Source organism: Pholis gunnellus (genome assembly GCF_910591455.1).
Source record: "Pholis gunnellus genome assembly, chromosome: 6".
NCBI classification, from domain to species: Eukaryota; Metazoa; Chordata; class Actinopteri; order Perciformes; family Pholidae; genus Pholis; species Pholis gunnellus.
Window position 1 is genome coordinate 22,385,764 of NC_136532.1, and position 21,134 is coordinate 22,406,897.

Here is a 21,134-nt window from a genome sequence, read left to right on the forward strand (position 1 = left end):
CTTTAGCTTCTGTGCTGTGACATGTTTCTCAGCGAAACGTCACATTTGAACGGTGTACATTTACAAAAGGGATTTAAATCAAATCCTTTGCATCTGATTGGACCGTTAAAAAGTGGGCGAGTTTAGAATGTAGCGCAATAGGAAGCTACAGTGGCTCGTTCCACACGCACACCTTCCTACACTAAAGATTGCAGATTCATTGAAGGATGGGTGTCATGGTACTATTGGTTGAAATTGGTCGGTATTAGCTTACGTAAGCAGACTTCATATTTTGTTATACAGGAAGAAATGATTATTGAATTTTGATATAAAAATACAAAGAATTGGTGTGAAGGATCCAGGAAGCAACAGGTTAAAACGAACGGCTGTGAAGTCGACTCAAGTGCTCTAAGTGACATTCATAGATGCTGATGTTTGGGTTCTCCTGTGGTTTTTGTGTCCTAAAATGCTCACGTTAGTACACATGAGTGTGTTGTTGTTTTTTTTGCAGCTAACAGATCACACGTTACATAATTTCTACATCAGTCCATCAGTTTGTTTTAATGGAGGGACGTCTTTTTAACATCCTTTTTCTTCCCCAAATGAAATTGAATATTTTAACTGTTGTTTCAGAGTAAATACCTTTTGCCCTGTGTATTTATAGTAGTACATTGGGACTACTATTTGGGACTACAGATGGAAAATAGCCTCTTGGCACATTTACAGCAATGTTTTTATTAATATGCACAGTCCCTTATCACATAAACCAATAAATGACATCATTTGAATACTTAATACTGTACGGTAGGATGTTAAGTCCATCTCCTGTGTTGTGCACCAGGACTGCTGTGCCAGCTGGACGACGCCTGCATCAGCAACCCTTGTCAGAAAGGCTCCAACTGTGACACCAACCCCGTCAGCGGAAATCACTTCTGTACCTGCCCATCAGGATACGTCGGAGCCTCTTGCGATCAGGATGTTGACGAGTGCTCACTGGGTAAAAGTCACACTACCTGACCGTTAAACTCTCTCTCTGTTTGAGCCTAAAAACGCTAAACCTCCTAAATCATGTCATTGTCGTGTCTTTACACTCAAATTGCTCCCCGTCGGGTTTTCACATACATGGCGAGGGCCTGTTTCAGTAAAGCTAAAAGTATGAATCTGTTTCAAACAGGTTCCAACCCGTGTGAGCACGCGGGGAAGTGTATCAACACCAAGGGTTCCTTCCAGTGTAAGTGCCAGCGGGGTTACGTGGGGCCGCGCTGCGAGCTGGACATCAACGAGTGCATGTCGAACCCGTGTATGAACGAGGCCACCTGCCTGGACCAAATAGGAGACTTCCACTGTATCTGCATGCCAGGTGAGTTAATAATAGAAACAATACTGATGCTCAGGTATCGGGCTTGCTCTTAAAATGACATTTGCACATTTCAACTAGTTGTTAGGATTCATATTGACTAATTGCAGTACATCAAGGCTTACAAACAAGTCACATGGACTCAAAATCGTTTGATCCATTAATAAAGAGAAAATAAATTGAGAGGATTTGTTGATTTTCTCAGTTTAATATCATTCATAATTATACAACTTTTTGAACTGTCGGTCAGATAGAATGAGCCATTTGAAGGCGTCACTTTGGGCTATTTTACAATGTTCTGCTACTGTATCAACTAAATGATCGATCCATTGATCTAGAAAAAGGAGCTGAAATGATGAGTTGATTAATTGATTAGTAAATAACTGGTTACTATTTTACTAAACGATGAGGAATTAGCTGCTTTTCTGTGTCTTTTGGGAGACTTCAGGTCTTTAGGGGTTGGACTGTTTGTTGGACAAAACAAGCAATGCGACCTTAAACTTAACATGTATTTTTGACTACGATGAATTGAGAAAATAATTGCAGTCCTACTTCTATTCATATAGCCTCTGTGTATCATTTAAAGCTGTTACAGCAATATATATATACTATATATATATATATATATATATATATATATATATATATATAACAGCAGTGTGAAAATGCCTCTCTGTGTCTAACCAATCCATCTCCCTCCTGGTCCTCCCTTGCTAATTGGCCAGGTTACGAGGGGGAATTCTGCGAGATCGATACGGACGAGTGCGCCCACAGCCCCTGCCTGAACAACGGCAACTGTATCGACAAGATCAACGCCTTCCACTGCCAGTGCCCCACAGGTGAGGCTGCCGCGCTGCTGCAGAGGAGGGAGAGGGAGGGAAGGGGGGAGGGAGGGAGGCATGGGGCCAGGGGGCACAGAGGTCGATCTCTCTCTCTCTCTCACTACCTCACTGTCTCTCTCTCTTTTTCACTCAAACACAAACACACACACACACACATGCAAACACCTTTCTGGACGGGCACTAATCCCAGCCCTGAGGCAGGCTTTCACAGGCCCGGGTAGCCAGGAACGAACGCAGCAGAGGGTGGGGGTTTGGGGGGTGGGGGGGTGGGGGGGATCTATAGGGAAAGGCTTGAGGAAGTTTGAACTTTTGAAACAAGTTTTTTATCCCTTTTACAAAGTCTGATGAGTGAGCAGAAACGTGTGGCTCTAAACAAGCTTTTGATTGTGACTGGGAAAAAAAGGGAGAGCTAATAATAGCAGGCAGAGCTGGTGCTGTAAAACGCCATTTTCACTGTCGTAATGGCGAATGAGGTAGCTGTTTGGTCTATTTTGGGGGCAGCTAGTTGCCAGTTCCTTTTTCTTTTTTTTTTTGTACCAGAAATGCCATTGGAGTTACACTATTTGGGGAAGAGGTATTGATGTTTTGTTCAGGGTGGAAGGAATGCAACTATTGAATCCTGGATAGAGAGGCGAGAAGAAAGCTAAGGAACGATCCTCAAACTCCTCAAAAGTGTTTTGCATTCTTTCACTGGGATCATTGAGGTGGAAGTGATTTTTTTTTTTTTTTCATTCGATGTTTTCGAGGAGGAAAATAGAGAGGCTCTGAGTCGGGTGGATCAAAGGCGGCCTGGGTGGAGTGAGGCAGGATTCCTCCTGTTGAGAGGAAAAAGAAAGGAAGAAAGAGAGACACCCCAACAAGGAAGCTTTAGAAATGATAGAAGGGCTACAAGAGTGAACACAGGAGCTTAACGCCTAAGAAAACTGTGTGTGACAGTGAGCGAGGGTTATGTGAGGAAGCAGCATAAAGTGGTGGTGGTGGTGAAAGTGTTGTTTTGGGAGGGTAGATGGGGGGGTGAGGGGGGGTGCTGAGAGGCACAGACCGTTATGCTGAAGCAGGAAGGGAGGGGTAAAGAAGGGGAAGGGGTCTTAACCGCCCTGCTTGAGATGTAAATTTGTCCCCGTTGCGAGCCAGGCCCGAGGCGAGGGTCCCCTCTTATTATTTCTGTACATGGAATAGCCATGGAAACCCCACTGAGAGCCATTGAAATGTCTGATTCCAGCAGTCTGGGGATAAATCCCTCTTTGGCTGCTGAGGTGCATGATGCGCGCGTGTGTGTGTGTGTGTGTGTGTGTCTGTGTGTGTGTGCCCCTGTGCATGCTTACATTTCTGCTCCCGCCTTTGTGTTTGGATGCATTTGTGTGCATCTGAAGACATTCTTTCACAGGGGACTGTGACTGAACTGAGCAGAAACGTAACTTTTGCATCACATCTTGGCAAAAAATAAAACACTCAATTTGTAACGCTGAGGTTTGTCCGGCTTCTCTTCCCGCTGCTGGAAACTGGCAGCAAACAGCTGATCGTTCACTTTTTTTGTGAATGAAGTTTCTTCTTTATGATATTGGCTTTCTTTGTTTGTCGTTGAATGAGTAGTCTTTGTGTGGTTAGCATTTCATTTCATATTATGTCTTATGTGACTTCATAGTGAGATATACTGTATGCCACAGAAAAATACACGCAAATGAAAAAAAATACTGCCAGATATGTTTTAGCACTTTAAGTCAGTACAGTCCCCCTTAATAACATGTAACTCAAGGCTTATTAACAGGGTTTTAGGGGGGGGGGGGGTATAATGGTAAATACATATTTTACCAACTCTTCATAGATCAGTTTTAAGCAAGTAGGTTGTGAAAAATGTCTAATTTGATGCTTTGAACCTCATTAAAGCATTAGTGAATGATTGATTTACTATTAATTAGTTATTACTTATAAACCCTTTATAGACGGTGCCAGTGATTAGAATGTGGCCGTGTTGCCCCTTGGCTGGTGATCATCTTTGCTGTAATAATACTGTAATAAATGTTGGTAATCATTAATAGCTTTTCCACAACCTGGCAACCCAAAAGTTGCTGTTATTAATAGCTTAAAAGTCATTTATAAAGCATTAGTAAATCATTTTTTATCCATTAATAAACCCATTTGTGCCAAATTACAATACTTTTTTAGCAGCTTATTCTTTTTATGAGCTTTCCAACCACAGTTTGTATGTATGTGCATCCATGTGTAACTCAAAACACACATGTAAGCACGTCTCCACTGTGTCTACGCTGCGGTCCTCAGTGAATGGTTCCAGCGAGGTCCGCTGGGAGAAATCAGCTCGCAGCCAGCCGCACAAATATTTCCTCACCGGATTAGCTGCAATTGAGTCTGTCTTTTTTTTTAGCTTAAACCACCTGTGTGTTCCCGCGTTGGTGCGGTGGAGGAGGAGGAGGAGGAGGAGGAGGAGGAGGAGGAGGAGGGGGGGGTTCAAACTTTATCTCTTCATCAGACAACATCCTACTCTTCCTTGGACTGTACCATCACGTGACAGAGGGGAGACCAGAAGAAAATGTCTGTGATGAGAATAACTTCAGGAAAAATAAAGGAGAAAAAGCTGCTGGTTGGTTTTGAATGACAAGGAGTTTGAATGGTGGAGGGTCGAAGGTCAAGCTGGTTCTTTTTAAAGGCGCGCAGGGAGCGGAGGGGTGGTGATGGGGGGGGGGGGGGGGGGGGGTTGAAAGCAAGACAGGAGAATGCACATTGTGATGGAAAAGTTTGGGGGGACAAAGGAGGCAACGGGCTCAGTTTGGCGTTGCGTTGAGCAGACAGGCCCTCCTTTGTCTCTCAACCCCTTGGTCAGGAGGCCTCGCAACTTTCATTCTTCCCCCATTTCTTTCCCTCCCTCCCTCCCTCCCACCCCCCCCTTGAACAAATCGGTTCCCCCAGTCTCCCGTACCCCCTTTTGGAGTCGTGCTGAAAAGAAGTGAAAGGGGAAAATAGAGTTTGCAGTGTTGCGCAGTTGTTAATTAACATGCAGATGTCTGATTCGTTGAGAGCTCTTATAGCATGGGCTCAGGATTATGAGGGGGACCGGTTTTGAAATGGTGAGAACACAGTAGCAACGTCTGAACACACACACACACACACACACAATCCCTCATGCCCACATGCACACAATAACACCCCCTTGTTGTTTTTACAGGCTTCACTGGGAACCTTTGCCAGATCGACATCGACGAGTGTGCCAGCACTCCGTGCAAAAATGGCGCCAAGTGCACAGACGGACCCAACAAGTACACCTGCGAGTGCACCGAAGGTATATAAGTTTTAACAAAAGCTGAAAAAAGAGTAGTAGATACTTATAAGGCCCTGCAAAAAAGGGAACGGAATGTAAAAATAGAACAAGCCAGTGAAATTTACCCTATTGAAAAAGAAAATAAAAAAAGCTCAAAAGAATGAATTTCTTTCCAGGTTACTCTGGGAGGCACTGCGAGACGGACATCAACGAGTGTTACTCCGACCCGTGCCACTACGGCAACTGTATCGACGGCCTGGCCTCCTTCAGCTGCCACTGCAACCCCGGGTACACCGGCCGGCTGTGTGAGACCAACATCAACGAGTGTCTGAGCCAGCCGTGCAGGAACGGGGGCACCTGCCAGGACCGAGAGAACGCCTACATGTGCAGCTGCCTGAAGGGCACCACCGGTAACCGCCACACACATACAAACAGAAACCTCATCATGACATGCTTCTGCAATTTGAGGATACTGAAAGCAATTTTCTGACAGGAATAAACTGCGAAATCAACATTGACGACTGCAAGAGCAATCCCTGTGACTACGGGACCTGCATCGACAAGATCGATGGCTACGAGTGCGCCTGCGAACCCGGCTACACGGGTAAGAAACTTGCACACAGAGAGTTGGTCAACTACTTGCTCAGTCTTGAAACATGTGGCTGCTATATGCCAGAGAATTCAGCTCAAACTCTGCAAGCATATGCATATTCTTTAGCCAAGTTAGCTATTTTGCAGCTTTCTCTACGAGTTTATCCTTGTTAGTGAGGTGCAGGTTACTCTCGCTGCAACTGTAAAGTTAACTTAAGACTGTCTCAGGCGACAAGTAGACAAAATGAGTGTTTAAGGTGCAGGAGCGGTGCAGAACGTATGGACGGAGGAGTGAGGGGTCTTGACGGGGAGGGTGACAGATGGCGAGCGAGTGAGCACGCTCCTCTGAGGCTTGGCCGGTGTCACTTTCCAGCTCCACCCTGTCCCCAACCGGCTGCTGTTAGGACACTGCAAGCTGCCCTCACATACAAAAGAGAGGACACACACACCCACACACACACTCTGGCACACACAGTCACCTGGGATTTGAGCAGGAGAAAAGATTCCCTGAAAGATTCCTGAAAGTTGAGCTTTTAAAAGCTTGGAAGCCGGTCCCTGCTTTAAAGCTAAATGGGCTGCCTTTATGTTATGCGTGGCACCAGGCTGAATGGCTTCAGCGCTTCAAGTTGCCGACAAAAGGGGACTTAAAACCCCCTCATGTTTCTGGAAATTGATACATTCGCAGCGCCGAGATATAGACTTCAGTGTGTATCGGCTTTTGTGACTGTGTGAGTTGGCGAGATTGTTGTTATTTCAAAACCCATCACTTCACCGTCTATACACCAATAAAGACATTATGTGATGAGATTACATCATTTAAAAGAAATACTTGGACATTTTGTGGTTAACCTTTATTCACACACCCGAAAGTTGGATGAGAAAGAAGATCAATGCCCAGGACTCCGGACTAACTTTTCCACTGTTAGAACTGAATACCACTTTCAAATCTGTTCTTTAAATATGAGGCTATGGCCGGGAGACGGTTAGCTTAGCTTAGCATAAAGACTGGAAACAGGGTGAAACAGCTAGCCTGACTAGGTAAAAAAAATGTAACTATTGTTGACCGGTAGCAAAGACTTCCTTACTACTTTGTATGGATTAAACAAAAAAGATGCGACATGTTGATGAGTGAGCTTTAGGAGTAGTGGTAGGCTGACTTTTCCCCCCTGTTTTCAGTCATTATGCTAAGCTAAGCTAAATGACTGCCAGCTCCAGGTACATATTTAGCGTACAGACATGAGAGTCGGATCAATCTTCTTATCTAACTCTCGGCAAGAAAGCTTATTAGTGCATTTCACCAAAAACGGAGAGCTGTTGCTGTGACAACAAGGTCTCCTCTTCTTACTTTTAGGCACCATGTGTAACATCAACATCGACGAGTGTGCCATCAACCCCTGCCACAACGGCGGCACCTGTATCGACGGCATCAACAGCTTCACCTGCGCGTGTCCAGACGGGTACCAGGACCCCACCTGCTTCTCCCAGGTCAACGAGTGCCTCAGCAACCCCTGCATCCACGGTCACTGTGAGGACAAGATCAATGGGTGAGACAAACACTGCAAAAAAACGTGCACTTTAAAACGTCTGTCAAGTATAGAACCACCCAGGCACATTGTATCTGCATTCAGAGATTCATCACTGAGATTTTCCCCCGTTTCATTCTCCACGTCAGCTATAACTGCCTGTGTGATTCTGGCTGGAGCGGAAAAAACTGCGACATCAACAACAACGAGTGTGAATCCAACCCGTGTATGAATGGAGGCACCTGCAAGGACATGACCAGCGGATACGTTTGCACCTGTCGCATGGGCTTCACTGGTCAGTATTGGTGTGGATGAGTGTGTGTGTATGTGTTGATGTTTTTGGCTTTTATAGTGTGTTTGTCATCCAAACCTAACTTCCACGCCACTTGACTGTTGACCTTAAACTTAAAGTGAAGTGTGTGTGTGTAATATATTGTCCGCTCTAACACCAGGACCCAACTGCCAGACCAACATCAACGAATGTGCCTCCAACCCCTGCCTCAACCAGGGGACGTGCATCGACGACGTCGCAGGCTACAAGTGCAACTGTATCCTGCCTTACACGGGTATGAAAATATTGGAAATATTTCATGTGTTGGTTTGGGGTTGTGGCATTTCCAGTTTCCACAGCCTGTGTACTGTAAGTTATTGGGGCGAAGAGGAAAGATCGTGCGGCGGATGAAATAGCTGTTGGGTAAAGTTCAACAGCAAGACTTCCTCAGGGCTCAAAGACACCGAACCTCTGACTCTGTGATACACAAGCATTCCTGATAAGAGAGCTGGAAAATATTTTGATGTCATCGGACTTATTATTTGACAAAACAGATAATGATGGAAAGGCTGAGGGCAAATTGTCTTGTATTTGTCGAGTCGTCTTTTCGGAAAAATCCACAGGACTTTGAATAATAAAAGGCCCTTGCTTGTGCCGGGGTGGGAACGGGGTGCTTGACACATTTCCTGTTTGCCTGCTTCCTGTCACACAGAACAGCAAATGGCTTCACAATTGCCGGAAACTGGAGCCGGCTTCCTGTACGAGCCATGTGTTATGGAAACAGATAGGGAAATGTCTCTGCAGGCCTCGAACACTGACAGAACCTGGCTAAAATCTAGTGATAGCACTGATTGAAAGATGATTCTGTGTCCATTTGGGTTGGGTTATCTCCAAGTTCATGACTCCTACATGATATCACACAGTGAAAGTTACTGTTGATCACATTACAAATGTTATTTATTTTAATAAACGCTGTGTGTGTTTTCTTTTGTTTGTGTGTTGCAGGAGAGAACTGTGAAACCTTGATGGCTCCCTGCAGCTCCAAACCCTGCAAGCATGGAGGAGTGTGTCAGGAGTCGGAGGACTATCAGAGCTTCTCCTGCGTCTGCCCTGAAGGATGGCAAGGTGAACATTAATGTCTGCATACCTGTGTGTCCTGCAGGAACTGTACTGTAGACACAACAGTTCTACTATGTATTGCCAACAGAGAAAAGACACATTTAGAGTTCAGAGCTCAAGTTTCTGGATGTTATATTTTTTCTAGTACTGTAAAAATGCCAGAATACATTTTGAATGGCTTTTGGTGTGCGTGACACATCCTTTTCAATCAAATCACAAATACACAGTACAAGGTCTAGTGAAATTATTTTGTTCCTCCAATAAGCAACTAACAAATAGAAAAAACTGAATAGTATACTATAGAATAACAAGTATTATAAAATAATACATATATATTTGTGGATGGTGTATGTATATACATACTTATTCTCCCTCCTGGGAATCAGTGTGTTGTCTTTTCTTATCCTGTTATCCACGTGTGCTGTGTTTTGTGCCACCAGTCAAAGAAAAGGTGACATGTACTTTGTCTTCCTCTTTCCACCCCTCCAAGGACAAACATGCGAGGTGGACATCAAAGAGTGTGTGAAGAATCCCTGTCGCAATGGAGCAATCTGCCAGAACACTTTGGGCAGTTACCGCTGTGCCTGCAAACCGGGCTTCGCTGGACGCAACTGTGAAAGCAACATCGATGACTGCAAGCCCAGTGCGTCCTCCCGTCTCTCTCCTTTTACTTCTGTTGCTTCATCAATATTCTGTGGATTCATTTCAAACCTAAAGCAAAGACCTAAAAAGCACGTGCACTGAGCCTTTCCCTCACCCCTTCTTCCCGCAGACCCTTGCAGCAACGGAGGCCTCTGTAAGGACGAGGTGAACGGCTTCCTGTGCACCTGCCTGGCCGGCTTTCGGGGCACAAAGTGCGAGGAGGACATCAACGAGTGCGAGAGCAACCCGTGTAAGAACGGAGCCAACTGCACCGACTGCGTCAACAGCTACACCTGTACCTGCCCGCCCGGCTTCAGTGGGATCCACTGTGAAAATAACACTCCCGACTGCACTGAGAGGTACGCAGCTCACAGAGTATCCCAGAGTGTCATGTTCAAACCCCACAGCTTTTATTTGAAGAGTTAAGACAGACTGGTAATCGTCTATACATACACAGATTGGCGAGTAAGGGCATCTGCTCAGATCAACAGGTTCACTTTCATCCACTTGTTAACGTAGACCCCATTTTCCTGTCCAGCACTGCCCCCTCTGGTGGAGTATTGACGCACACCAGCTTTGTTCAACATCTCATATGTTGCAGCTGTCCCATAAACAGGAGGTTGAGCAGACTGCACTCTAAATGAGCTTGTAAATGTAGCACTGTTTGTGAAATTGCTTTCCCTGAGCATCATCAATGCAGCTCCTACCTAGGTGGGAGACTGAATATGAAGTATCTGGAAAAAACATATTTGTTTCTGGAGCAAAATCAGATGTGAATAAGCCTGCAGTTTCAGGTAATGAGAGCTGTATTTGTCCTACAAAGCTTGCAGACTACTTGTCAACTAATTTACAACATTCTTATCTCTGTTTTTTTCCTGCAGCTCCTGCTTCAATGGCGGCAGCTGTTTGGACGGCATCAACACCTTCACGTGTTTGTGTCCGCCGGGCTTCACTGGGAGCTACTGCCAGCACGACATCAACGAGTGTGACTCCAAGCCCTGCCTGAACGGCGGCACATGCCATGACAGCTACGGCACCTACAAGTGCACCTGCCCACACGGATACACCGGCCTCAACTGTCAGGTAGGAGGAAGGAGAGGCGCGTTAAAGATTTGGTTTAAAAGTGAAGTATTTTAGATGTCTTTGATACTTAACGTACAGCTGTTCTTTTCCCCCATTGTGTAGCTTTACACTGACATACTGTATAAACTTAGACTTCTTCTTTTGACCTGCAAATCACCAAATCCCTTTGTGGGATATTTAAATTTGTGAGAGTAAATTACTGATTAGAGACCGTGTGTTTGCACCTTTCAGAACTTGGTCCGCTGGTGCGACTCGTCGCCCTGTAAGAACCGGGGAACTTGCTGGCAGAGGGGAACCACCTACAGCTGCGAGTGCGAGACTGGCTGGACGGGACTTTACTGTGACGTCCCGAGTGTCTCCTGCGAGGTGGCAGCCAAACAAAGAGGTGAGATGAGAGCTACCTGGGTTTGGACAAAGGTGTTCCTTTTTGCATATTCAAATTGCAATATCATAAATAGAGTGTGAATTGGTTTGATGGTGAAAATGAAAAGCCCACCGTCTCATCCGTAGGAGTCGACGTGGCCCATCTGTGTCGTAACTCGGGTCAGTGTCTGGACGCAGGAAACGTTCACTACTGCCACTGCCAGGTCGGATACACGGGAAGTTACTGTGAGGAGCAGGTGGACGAGTGCACCCCAAACCCCTGCCAAAACGGAGCCACCTGCACTGACTTTTTAGGTGGATACACCTGCAAGGTAACAGCGCCAAAGAAAGCTATGCATCTAGTTGTTGTGAATTTAATGTAAATTTAATTCAGAAATCATGTCACCGTAATCTTTTTTATGCTATACTATGTAATGGAATGCATCTGGTCTAAATATTATTCCAACATGTATTATTTTACCTTTTTTTAGTAACTTGCAGAGTTAATTAAACATAATTTTGTGTTGTGTTTTGTGTTTTTCGGTGAAATTAGCCCAATCAGGGCTGTGTCTTTTCATTTAATGTTGATTTTAATTGCAAACTGAGTCTTAAATGTCACTCTACTTGGCATTTAAAAAGCCTCATCATTACCTTATTTAACTCTATTAAATTTGCACACCTTGTGTTACTTTTTTTTTGTTTTTATAAATCTCAAACTTTCATTTTCTATCATGAGTTTGTTAAAATGCCTGGGTGTACAGCAGGCATCCTTTCAGCTGAAGCAACCGTAGGCAGTCCTAATGAAGAAGCCTGGTTATAAATAGAAGACAAACAGCTTGGTTATGTTAATCTCCTCTGGAATAGAGGATCTGCTGGCCTTGGCAGGATGCAGGCCAGAAAACAGCCAGGTAAACAAAAAAACATCCATTTCATGTCGGACATTGATTCAACTTTCCCCTCTCTTCTCCCTCTTCCTTCCTCTTCTTCCTCCTCCTCCTCGTCTTCTTCTCCTTCTTCTTCTTCTTCTTCTCCTCTCTCTCAGTGCATGCCAGGATACGTGGGGACCAACTGCTCCGACGAGATCAATGAATGTTTCTCCCAACCGTGCCAGAATGGGGGCACCTGCATTGACCTGATCAATACCTACAAATGCTCTTGTCCCCGGGGAACCCAAGGTCAGCGGACCCCACGCACACTCCTCCTCACCGCTCTGCCTCTCCCTCCTCTCCTCCTGGTCTCCACGCTTCATTAATTAGGGCTTAGCGGCAGCCAGGGCATGTCTGCAAAACTCCTCCTCCCGTCTTGCCTCCACCCTTCCCTCCACTTGTCAAATACGCCATTGATTTTTCCCCTCTCACACATGAAGGGAGAGTGTGTTGTAGGTCAGCACAAAGTGCCAGCGGAGTCGGGTGTATCCCCAAAAAAGCCGACACGTTGTTGGAGAGAGGGGAAGAAACAAAAAAATGTCAGAGGTTTAGACACAAAGTTAAGGGGAAAGTCACCTTAAAATTGATCTTTTTTCTGATTCATGATATTTAAGAATCATTTTTGCAGATTCTGAATCTTTTTCTATCAATATTTAAAATCAATGCTACTTAATCAGCTCCTCCCTGTGCCATGTCCTGCTTCTGATTTAAACTAAAGCATGTTACATTACAAAAGTGAGACACCATTGACATTCGGTCTTTCTGGACTCCTCAACTAACTTTTTATCTTGTTTTTTTACCATTTGTTTACAGTACTTTTTATATGAATTTTCCTTAGACTTTATACTTAATGGGCCATAATTCAATGAGACATTTTGCATTTTTTAAGGAATTAAGAAGCAGCAGAGTTCAATTTCCCTTTTACTAAACTACTGAAAGCTGACATTACTTGTCCCTCTTCCCCTGCCATACCCCACTCAGGTGTGCACTGCGAGATCAACATCGACGACTGCAACCCGTTCACCGACCCGGTCACCAAAGAGCCCAAGTGTTTCAACAAAGGGAAGTGTGTGGATCGAGTCGGAGGCTACCACTGCATCTGCTCTGCAGGATACGTAGGGGAGCGCTGCGAGGGAGACATCAACGAGTGTCTCTCCAACCCCTGTGACCCGCGGGGCACGCACAGCTGCATCCAGCTCACCAACAACTACCGCTGCGACTGTCGCACCGGATACACAGGTAAACAGTCGGGGGGGGGAAACTTTCAGCCTTTTGACGACGTGTGATGTTTTTGGTTAGATTCAGTTCTTACATTTGATTCCCCATGTTAGAGTCGGACTTACTTACATTTTTATGGTGAGATTACAATTAGTTTTTGATAACTTCTCTTTGAGGGAGTCATCTTTGAAATGAGTTTTTGTCCATGTTTCTTTTTTTTAAAAGGAGCTTTTTCTTCAATCTGTAAATGTTGCTTGTATGGATTTTTAAAGATGAACTTAACTTGAACTGAAATGAAGCAGATTTGTTTATTTGGAACGACTGGAACCATTTTAATAATCGACTTATTGCTTACATCAAGTCATTTTTCAAACCAAAATATAAAGCAAACATTCTCTAGTGACATATGAATATTTTTGTCTCATGTGATAGTAGATTTGATTCTTTGGGTTTTGAACTGGACAAATCAACTTTTGGAAACATTTGACCATTTTCTCGCATTTTATTTGCCTGAGCGATTAACGACGAAAATAGTTTCATTGATAATCAACAAAGATAATAAGTTGCTGCCTTAAACTGAAATCAGAGTGTAAATCAAATGTCAGGATATTTTTGCAACATAATATTACTACATCGATATGATTAACATTCTTTGTCTGTGACTCCTCTGCAGGTCAACGCTGTGACACAGTGTTTGATGGATGTAAGGGAAAACCGTGTCGCAACGGAGGGACCTGCGCTGTAGCCAGTAACACGCCACATGGCTTCATCTGCAAATGTCCTCCTGTGAGTACCGACAGTACACACTCCTGCACACACACACACACACACAGATCTTTGTCACCTGTAAGAACATTGTATTAAACCACGTTCATTCCTCATATCACCCAAACCTGAACTGCTACTTATCTAATCCTTACTATATAGCCCGTCTCTCTTTTAATCTAACCTTATCCTTTAAATATATGGAGGATTTAAGGCTGGGATCTCTCTTTATTCCCTAAGGCCTAATTTACATCTTTTAGATAATTTCTTATAATATTATATTTTATTTTAAGATGTTTTGTCTTTAGAGGAGTTTTATATAATTGTACTTGTGCCCATGCACCACAAACTACAGTACTACTGTAGTCTGACCCTCTCTTACTCTAAACAATTACAAGATTTTTATTTGGATGAAAATGAAGTATTTGCTCAAATGAATTGTTAATCCAAATTCAAATGTTTTTGTTTTTTTTCTTGTCCAGGGCTTTACTGGCTCCACGTGTGAATATGACGCCCAGGCCTGCGGCAGCCTCAACTGCCGCAATGGAGGCACCTGCATCTCCGGCCACAAGAGTCCCAAGTGTCTGTGCACCCCGTCGTTCACTGGGCCTGAGTGCCAGTATCCCACCGACAGCCCCTGTAACTCCAACCCCTGCTACAACGGCGGCATGTGCGAATACACCTCTGAGGCGCCGTTCTACCACTGCGTCTGCCCCACGAACTTCAACGGCCTCCGCTGCCACATCCTGGATTACGGCTTCCAGGGAGGGTTCGGCAACGACATCACGCTGCCGCCCGAGGTGGAGGTCGCCTGCGACATCCCGCTGTGCGAGGAGGCGAAGCACAACAAGTACTGCGACGTGCTCTGCAACAACCACGCGTGCGGCTGGGACAACGGGGACTGCTCGCTCAACTTCGACGACCCGTGGAAGAACTGCTCGGCCTCGCTGCAGTGCTGGCGATACTTCAACGACGGGAAGTGCGACTCACAGTGTGACAACGCCGGGTGCCTCTACGATGGGTTTGACTGCCAGAACCTGGAGGGACAGTGCAAGTGAGTGTTTGTATCTCTAAATTAGAATTCAGTTAATTTAATCCAAATTACCAAACCTCTAATTTAACCTTTTCTTCCCCCTCAGCCCTCTGTATGACCAATACTGCAAGGACCACTACTTTGACGGCCACTGCGACCAGGGCTGCAACAATGCCGAGTGCGAGTGGGACGGCTTGGACTGTGCCAACAACATGCCCGAGAAGCTCGCCGTGGGCCAGTTGGTCCTGGTGGTCCACATCACCCCAGAGCAGCTCCTCAACAACTCCTTCGGCTTCCTGCGCGAGCTGAGCCGCGTCCTCCGCACCAATGTGGTATTCAGGAAGGACGCCAAGGGCGAGACGATGGTGTACCCGTATTACGGGAACGAGCACGAGCTGAAGAAGTACAACGTCAAGCGCTCGGTGGATCCGTGGTCCGAGGTTCCTGGCAAGGTTCTGAATGTGGTGAAGAGGAGCCTGTATGACGTGGCAGACGGCAGCAGGAGAACGAAGAGGGAACTGGATCACCTGCAGATCAAAGGGTGAGCAATAATATTCTATTATGTTTTATTTTTTAACTCTAGTGCAATTTCTTTCCGCTTCAGTGTGCAAAATAGGTTTTATGGTTGACCTCTGTGTGTGCCGTCTCTTCTCTAAACAGGGCAGTTGTCCACATGGAGGTGGACAACCGTCAGTGCTTCCAGCAGTCCACTGAGTGTTTCCAGAGCACCAATGATGCTGCAGCTTTCCTCGGGGCTTTGGCCTCCAGTGGCAAGCTGGATGTTCCCTACACCATTGAAGCAGTTTTTAGTAAGTACATCCCTATACAAGATTGCATGAATAAAAAAAAAACGTATGTATGCACATTATACTGGAGTTGAAGGAGCGTACCAGCGCATTTAAGTGTTTTAACTCCATAACTACGGCTCCTTTTAATTTCTGTACGGTATTAAAATCCATTAGCAGTTTTGTGAAACTCGCTTGAGTTGCATTAAAGTGGACAGCAAGTCATTGTGTGGTAATCTGCAAACACTGTTAAAACACATCAATGAGCCACATGTTGTGCTGGGTGACATGTTAATTCATCATGATGAGCCTGGGCACCGTTAATCAATATTATGAACTAATCCGCCCCTGAAATTTGACAGAAAGTTACTTCTGTGTTTTGAAAGATTACTGTTGAGAGATGGACTATTATTGTTGATTTTGTTGACAACAAAAAAAAGTACGAAGTATTTAAACGGCATTACCACACAACAATAATGTAACTTTGATGCTGATTTGATTTTCTCTCCTAGAGAAATGCACAACTCGAATAACTTCCAGAGGTCTGGTAATTGATTTCATATCAGTGGAAACCCAAAGCTGCTGTTGATGTTAGGACAAATACAGCCAAAACATTTTTAACACACAACTGAAATGTTTGCATAATGATGAGTTGTAATGTGATCCACTGGTAGAGGCCTTCCTCTAATGTCCACACATACATGCTCGTTTACTCGAGGATAAGACACACGCGCTGCTCCGCGCACACTTAAACTGAAAGTATCCGCCGCGCCCTCTGGTCGGGTCCTAACCCTACCACTCTTTGATTGTGTATTTGTTATGCAGCGGTGAACAAATGCAATTGTGAATCTCATGGCCTAAACAATCAATCCTTCTCTCTGTGTGTAAATCCACTGGCTTCAGGCTCCAAAATGGTTAATTGCTGCAAATCAACTCATCCAACCCCCTACTCACACAATATAACACTCTGTGTCTGTCTCTCTTCCCCTTCACAGACATGTACACATATACGTCCACAGATAACACACTCTCACATGCACACACACACACACACACACACACACACACACACACTTCATCCCGCAGTGTGAGGGGCTGCTGCAACCTTCACCTCGCTGAATGTAATACCAGGACTTAATGCATCTCTAAGGGTTTAGGTTGGGGGAGTTTATCATTTCAAAATCGTTAGTGGAAGAAAAAAAAAAGAGAAGGGGAAAAATTGATCGGGAGTGTGCTAGAAGTTGGGAGTCTTTGTTATCTCGAAAATCCTAATAAATCCTTCGTCTTTACAGCTTAAAGCGCGTGCAGTAATTTGAAGTTCATTAATCCCCCTCCTTTTTTTCTCTTAAAGAAGAAATGGTAAAGTTGTCTCTTGGTACCCTGGGTTGAAAAGGGAGAGAGGAGGTGGTGGTGTTCGTTTTTTTCCCCTTTTTTTCCTTTTTTTCCCTTGTATCACGCCCCATTCCTTTTTTTTCCTTTTTTGATGAAAAGTGGTTAGCAATTCTGATTATTACTGAATAGATAGTAGAAGCTAGCTTTACAAACGGTGAGGATCGTCAGTCACTTTCTGGCGCTTGCTGCTGGTTGCGGTGTGTTCCGGAGTGGGAACCGTGGGGGCGAAGAAGAGCCGGACTAGCTCTGCTCCAACACTTGGGCGTCCTGGGTGTCCCGGTCCGTCCTCTTGTCTGTCCACGTCCGTTCCTCGGCCCGTCTTGACCATGTTGTCCCGTTTCCTACCAGGCGGAGTGGACCCCCAGCCTTCACAGGACCTCTACCCGATCTACTTGGTCCTGGTCGGCATTCTGATGCTGGCCGCCCTCACAGTGGGGATGGTGGTTGCCCGAAAGCGCCGCCATGAGCACGGGCGCCTCTGGCTCCCCGAGGGCTTCAAGACCACAGAGACCAGCAAGAAGAAGAGACGTGAGCCTGTCGGAGAGGATTCAGTGGGATTAAAGTAAGTTTCCGTTTATTCACCAATGGCGCTCCCCGTCATCGGGTACCTGTTTCTTTGCGGGTCAGGTGAAGTGCTGGTTCTGATGGTCAGAACGGCTGTGGCTGGTGATCAGACAAATTTGGGAAAGGGGTATTTTGCGTGGATCATTAATGATAATGATATAGCAGGTTTAGGTGCGCATTAATTGACTTTTAAGGGCAGAGGGGTGGGGTATGGATTTAATCAATGCTTTTGTTTTTCGGCATTGCTGCGCCATTAATGGTGAGTGTTTCGGATGAGATGGAAGCAGCAGAGTGCGTGGATTTTTACTGGGTTTTCTGCTTCATCACAGGCCGCTGAAAAACCCCTCAGACATTTCACTCATGGATGACACCCAGAATGAATGGGGAGAAGACGAGCCCTCGGATGCAAAACGCTTCAGGGTAAGGAAACGGAAATATTACACATCAACGGAGCTTTTAAGGATTTTTCAAAAAAAAAAAAAATTATAACTTAAGTTTAAATTTTTTACAAATACTAATTCAAGAATTTTGAAAATTCCCATATGGGATTGAAACTGATTTAATTGTAAAATTGAAATTTTTATGAAGACTTTTTGAAAATAATTTTATCATCTGTGTTCAAATTTAAGTTTTAGCTTTTTTTGTTCCATTGTGATTTTAATAATTTAAATCCTCATGCTCAATTTCAATTGCCTGACCGCTCGCTGTCCCTGTTTTAGCAGTTTGACGAGCAGGCTATTCTGGAGGTGGACGACAAGACGGACCACCGCCAGTGGACGCAGCAGCACCTGGACGCCGCTGACCTGCGCATCCCCTCCATTGCTCCCACGCCGCCTCAGGGCGAGATTGAAAATGACTGCATGGATGTTAATGTCCGGGGACCAGGTGGGTGACTGAAGACTCACTAACTAACTTACTATTAACAAAATCATAGAGAGTTCTGTGTTCCAACGCATGTGGACAGAATCAGTGGACGTGGACCTGATTTTGGTTCATTTCCATTTTGGATGACTATATGAAAAATAAAATGCTCTCGTTTAATATGTCAGCATAGCTGTAACGATGAGGGAAAATATGTATGGAATCAGTTTTAGGAAGAAGTTGTTATCTTTTCAAGACAAGTAAAGGTATAAGAACGAAAATTAATTGATTTGTCTTCCACTAAATTAGCTCTATTATTTCTGACTTAACTGTAATTGTTGCCTTTTTTTCTTTTGGGGTCTTCAGACCTCTAAAAATATTTCCAATGAAACAATTTAACAACAACAATTATGTGTTAATAGAACAGCTCACAACTTACGTGTGAGGTCATAACTTGTGAGAATGGTTAGTTTGCTTTGTTTTTCGGGGTCACAAGCTTAAAACGGATTTAGCAGAATGACTCATAACTTTTTGAATGAAGATTTCTAGTGCTGTGTGTGTGTGTGTGTGTGTGTGTGTGTGTGTGTGTGTGTGTGTGTGTGTGTGTGTGTGTGTGTGTGTGTGTGTGTGTGTGTGTGTGTGTTTAATCGCGCATGTAGGAGTAGCTAAAGCCCCATGTCCTCAGGGTAAAGGATCTTCTTCAAAGCAGCCGGCTGGAAGCCAGGAGCCTGAGGGAAAACACTGATTCCTGATCAGATTAATCATTTGTCCGGTTATGGGCCTCTGTTTTTTTTTTCTATTCCACATTACAAAAACCAATGACGGCATCAAATGCAAAAACCCAATTTTTGTAGTAAGTGCCAAATTCCCTGAGGAAAAGCTATGAAAAATCAAAGTAACAGGGTTAACAACTTGAGAGCACACTTTTTTCCCCCCGTCGTGGTTCGATGCACTTGAATCGACCAAATCTGCGAGATCTGGGGCTTGCTATCCTTTTGAAGAGGAGAAAACCTATTCAAGTCGACTGACTGAGCTGCCTCTCACAGTTAGATATTAATGCTTCGTTTTTTTGCAGCAGCCTAGCTTTAGCGAGCCCCGGCCTCTATCCCCCCAGCTTCGCTTTCCTTCTGAAGCCTCTCCTGTGTCGGGGCCTTGATCAGAATCCGTTATCGAAAAGGAGAGGGCCGTGATGATTCAACTCAGGCAAAAGTGTCAAATCCACATTCGATTTGTTTGTTGCTTTGTTTTGATCTGCCTGCTGCTTTGAAGTGCGCGCCTCCTGCAGCAGTTACCGGTGCCGTGCTGACCGTGCATTCTGTTACCTACAAGTGCCTTTCAACATCCCCCCCCTCTCCCTCTCCCTTCTCTGTCCAGATGGATTCACACCGCTGATGATTGCGTCCTGCAGCGGGGGAGGTTTAGAAACGGGCAACAGCGAGGAGGAGGAGGACGCCTCGGCCAACGTGATCAACGACTTCATCTACCAGGGCGCTAACCTCCACAACCAGACCGACCGCACAGGTGAAACCGCCCTCCACCTGGCCGCCCGCTACGCTCGCTCTGACGCTGCCAAACGCCTGCTGGAGGCCAGCGCAGACGCCAACGTCCAGGACAACATGGGCAGGACGCCTCTGCATGCTGCTGTGGCTGCTGATGCCCAGGGGGTGTTCCAGGTGAGCTCTCATATGCCAACACTTTTTTAATATAGTTTTAGTGCTAAAAAAATAAATCGACTTATCAGTCGAACGTAACCGTTTAAGTAATTTATCTAGCAAAGGTGTGAAAACATTAGCTGTTTCCAGCTTCCCAATTGTGAGGATTTGCTGCTTTTCTTTGTTTTAATATTTCTGTTAATTGAATATAATTTTTCGTCAGATATCGCTTTGGGTTCTGGGAAATTGTGATTTAACTATTTTCTGACATTTTCTGGACAAAACTAATAATTCAGTTCGTAGTCAATCGTTAGTTGCAGCCCTGAAAAGTATACCTGTCAAATACTTAGACCGGAGATACCCGAGGTTTTAGTTACATTTATTAGAACGTTTGAATCTACCTTTGAAGTGCGACATTTTGATTAATGTATTCATGTTCAGCTCAAAAACATGTCTTATGTGTCTGTAGATTCTGATAAGGAACCGCGCCACAGACTTGGATGCCCGCATGCATGATGGCACCACACCCCTGATCTTGGCTGCCAGGCTGGCGGTGGAGGGCATGGTGGAGGAGCTCATAAACTGCCACGCCGACGTCAATGCAATCGATGATTTCGGTAAGGTTTCGCTCTCTTATGCCACTTGTATGAACCTAAAAATCAATGCGATTCAGTGTTGAAGGCAGTCAAATGTTAATGACCCTCAAATGCATCAAAAGAACACTTAAGATCTAATAACCCTGTTTTTGTTTCTTCAGGTAAATCAGCTCTACACTGGGCCGCAGCAGTAAATAACGTGGAGGCTGTAATTGTGCTTCTCAAGAACAGTGCCAACAAGGACATGCAAAACAACAGGGTAAAAAAAAGCAAGCTGTCTCTTCCTGCTCTTAACTCT

The 21,134-nt window shown here is 44.9% G+C and overlaps 1 protein-coding gene across 1 annotated transcript in view; it reads left to right on the forward strand.

The window, feature by feature from the left end:
• Positions 1-21,134, forward strand: part of notch1b (notch receptor 1b) — a gene marked incomplete at its 5' end in the record, with an annotated part of 40,448 nt that overhangs the window by 16,359 nt on the left and 2,955 nt on the right. Inside the window, 27 exons of the mRNA XM_079161379.1 lie at positions 821-976; positions 1,154-1,339; positions 2,062-2,175; positions 5,360-5,473; positions 5,629-5,862; positions 5,946-6,056; positions 7,395-7,587; positions 7,716-7,861; positions 8,019-8,132; positions 8,843-8,962; positions 9,447-9,599; positions 9,729-9,957; positions 10,480-10,681; positions 10,913-11,066; positions 11,192-11,376; positions 12,087-12,219; positions 12,952-13,209; positions 13,862-13,974; positions 14,436-15,007; positions 15,093-15,527; positions 15,647-15,795; positions 17,512-17,725; positions 18,057-18,147; positions 18,450-18,612; positions 19,963-20,261; positions 20,710-20,857; positions 20,998-21,095. Of these exons, the coding sequence (XP_079017505.1) occupies positions 821-976; positions 1,154-1,339; positions 2,062-2,175; positions 5,360-5,473; positions 5,629-5,862; positions 5,946-6,056; positions 7,395-7,587; positions 7,716-7,861; positions 8,019-8,132; positions 8,843-8,962; positions 9,447-9,599; positions 9,729-9,957; positions 10,480-10,681; positions 10,913-11,066; positions 11,192-11,376; positions 12,087-12,219; positions 12,952-13,209; positions 13,862-13,974; positions 14,436-15,007; positions 15,093-15,527; positions 15,647-15,795; positions 17,512-17,725; positions 18,057-18,147; positions 18,450-18,612; positions 19,963-20,261; positions 20,710-20,857; positions 20,998-21,095 (5,084 nt within the window). The remainder of the gene's footprint in view (positions 1-820; positions 977-1,153; positions 1,340-2,061; positions 2,176-5,359; positions 5,474-5,628; positions 5,863-5,945; positions 6,057-7,394; positions 7,588-7,715; positions 7,862-8,018; positions 8,133-8,842; positions 8,963-9,446; positions 9,600-9,728; positions 9,958-10,479; positions 10,682-10,912; positions 11,067-11,191; positions 11,377-12,086; positions 12,220-12,951; positions 13,210-13,861; positions 13,975-14,435; positions 15,008-15,092; positions 15,528-15,646; positions 15,796-17,511; positions 17,726-18,056; positions 18,148-18,449; positions 18,613-19,962; positions 20,262-20,709; positions 20,858-20,997; positions 21,096-21,134) is intronic.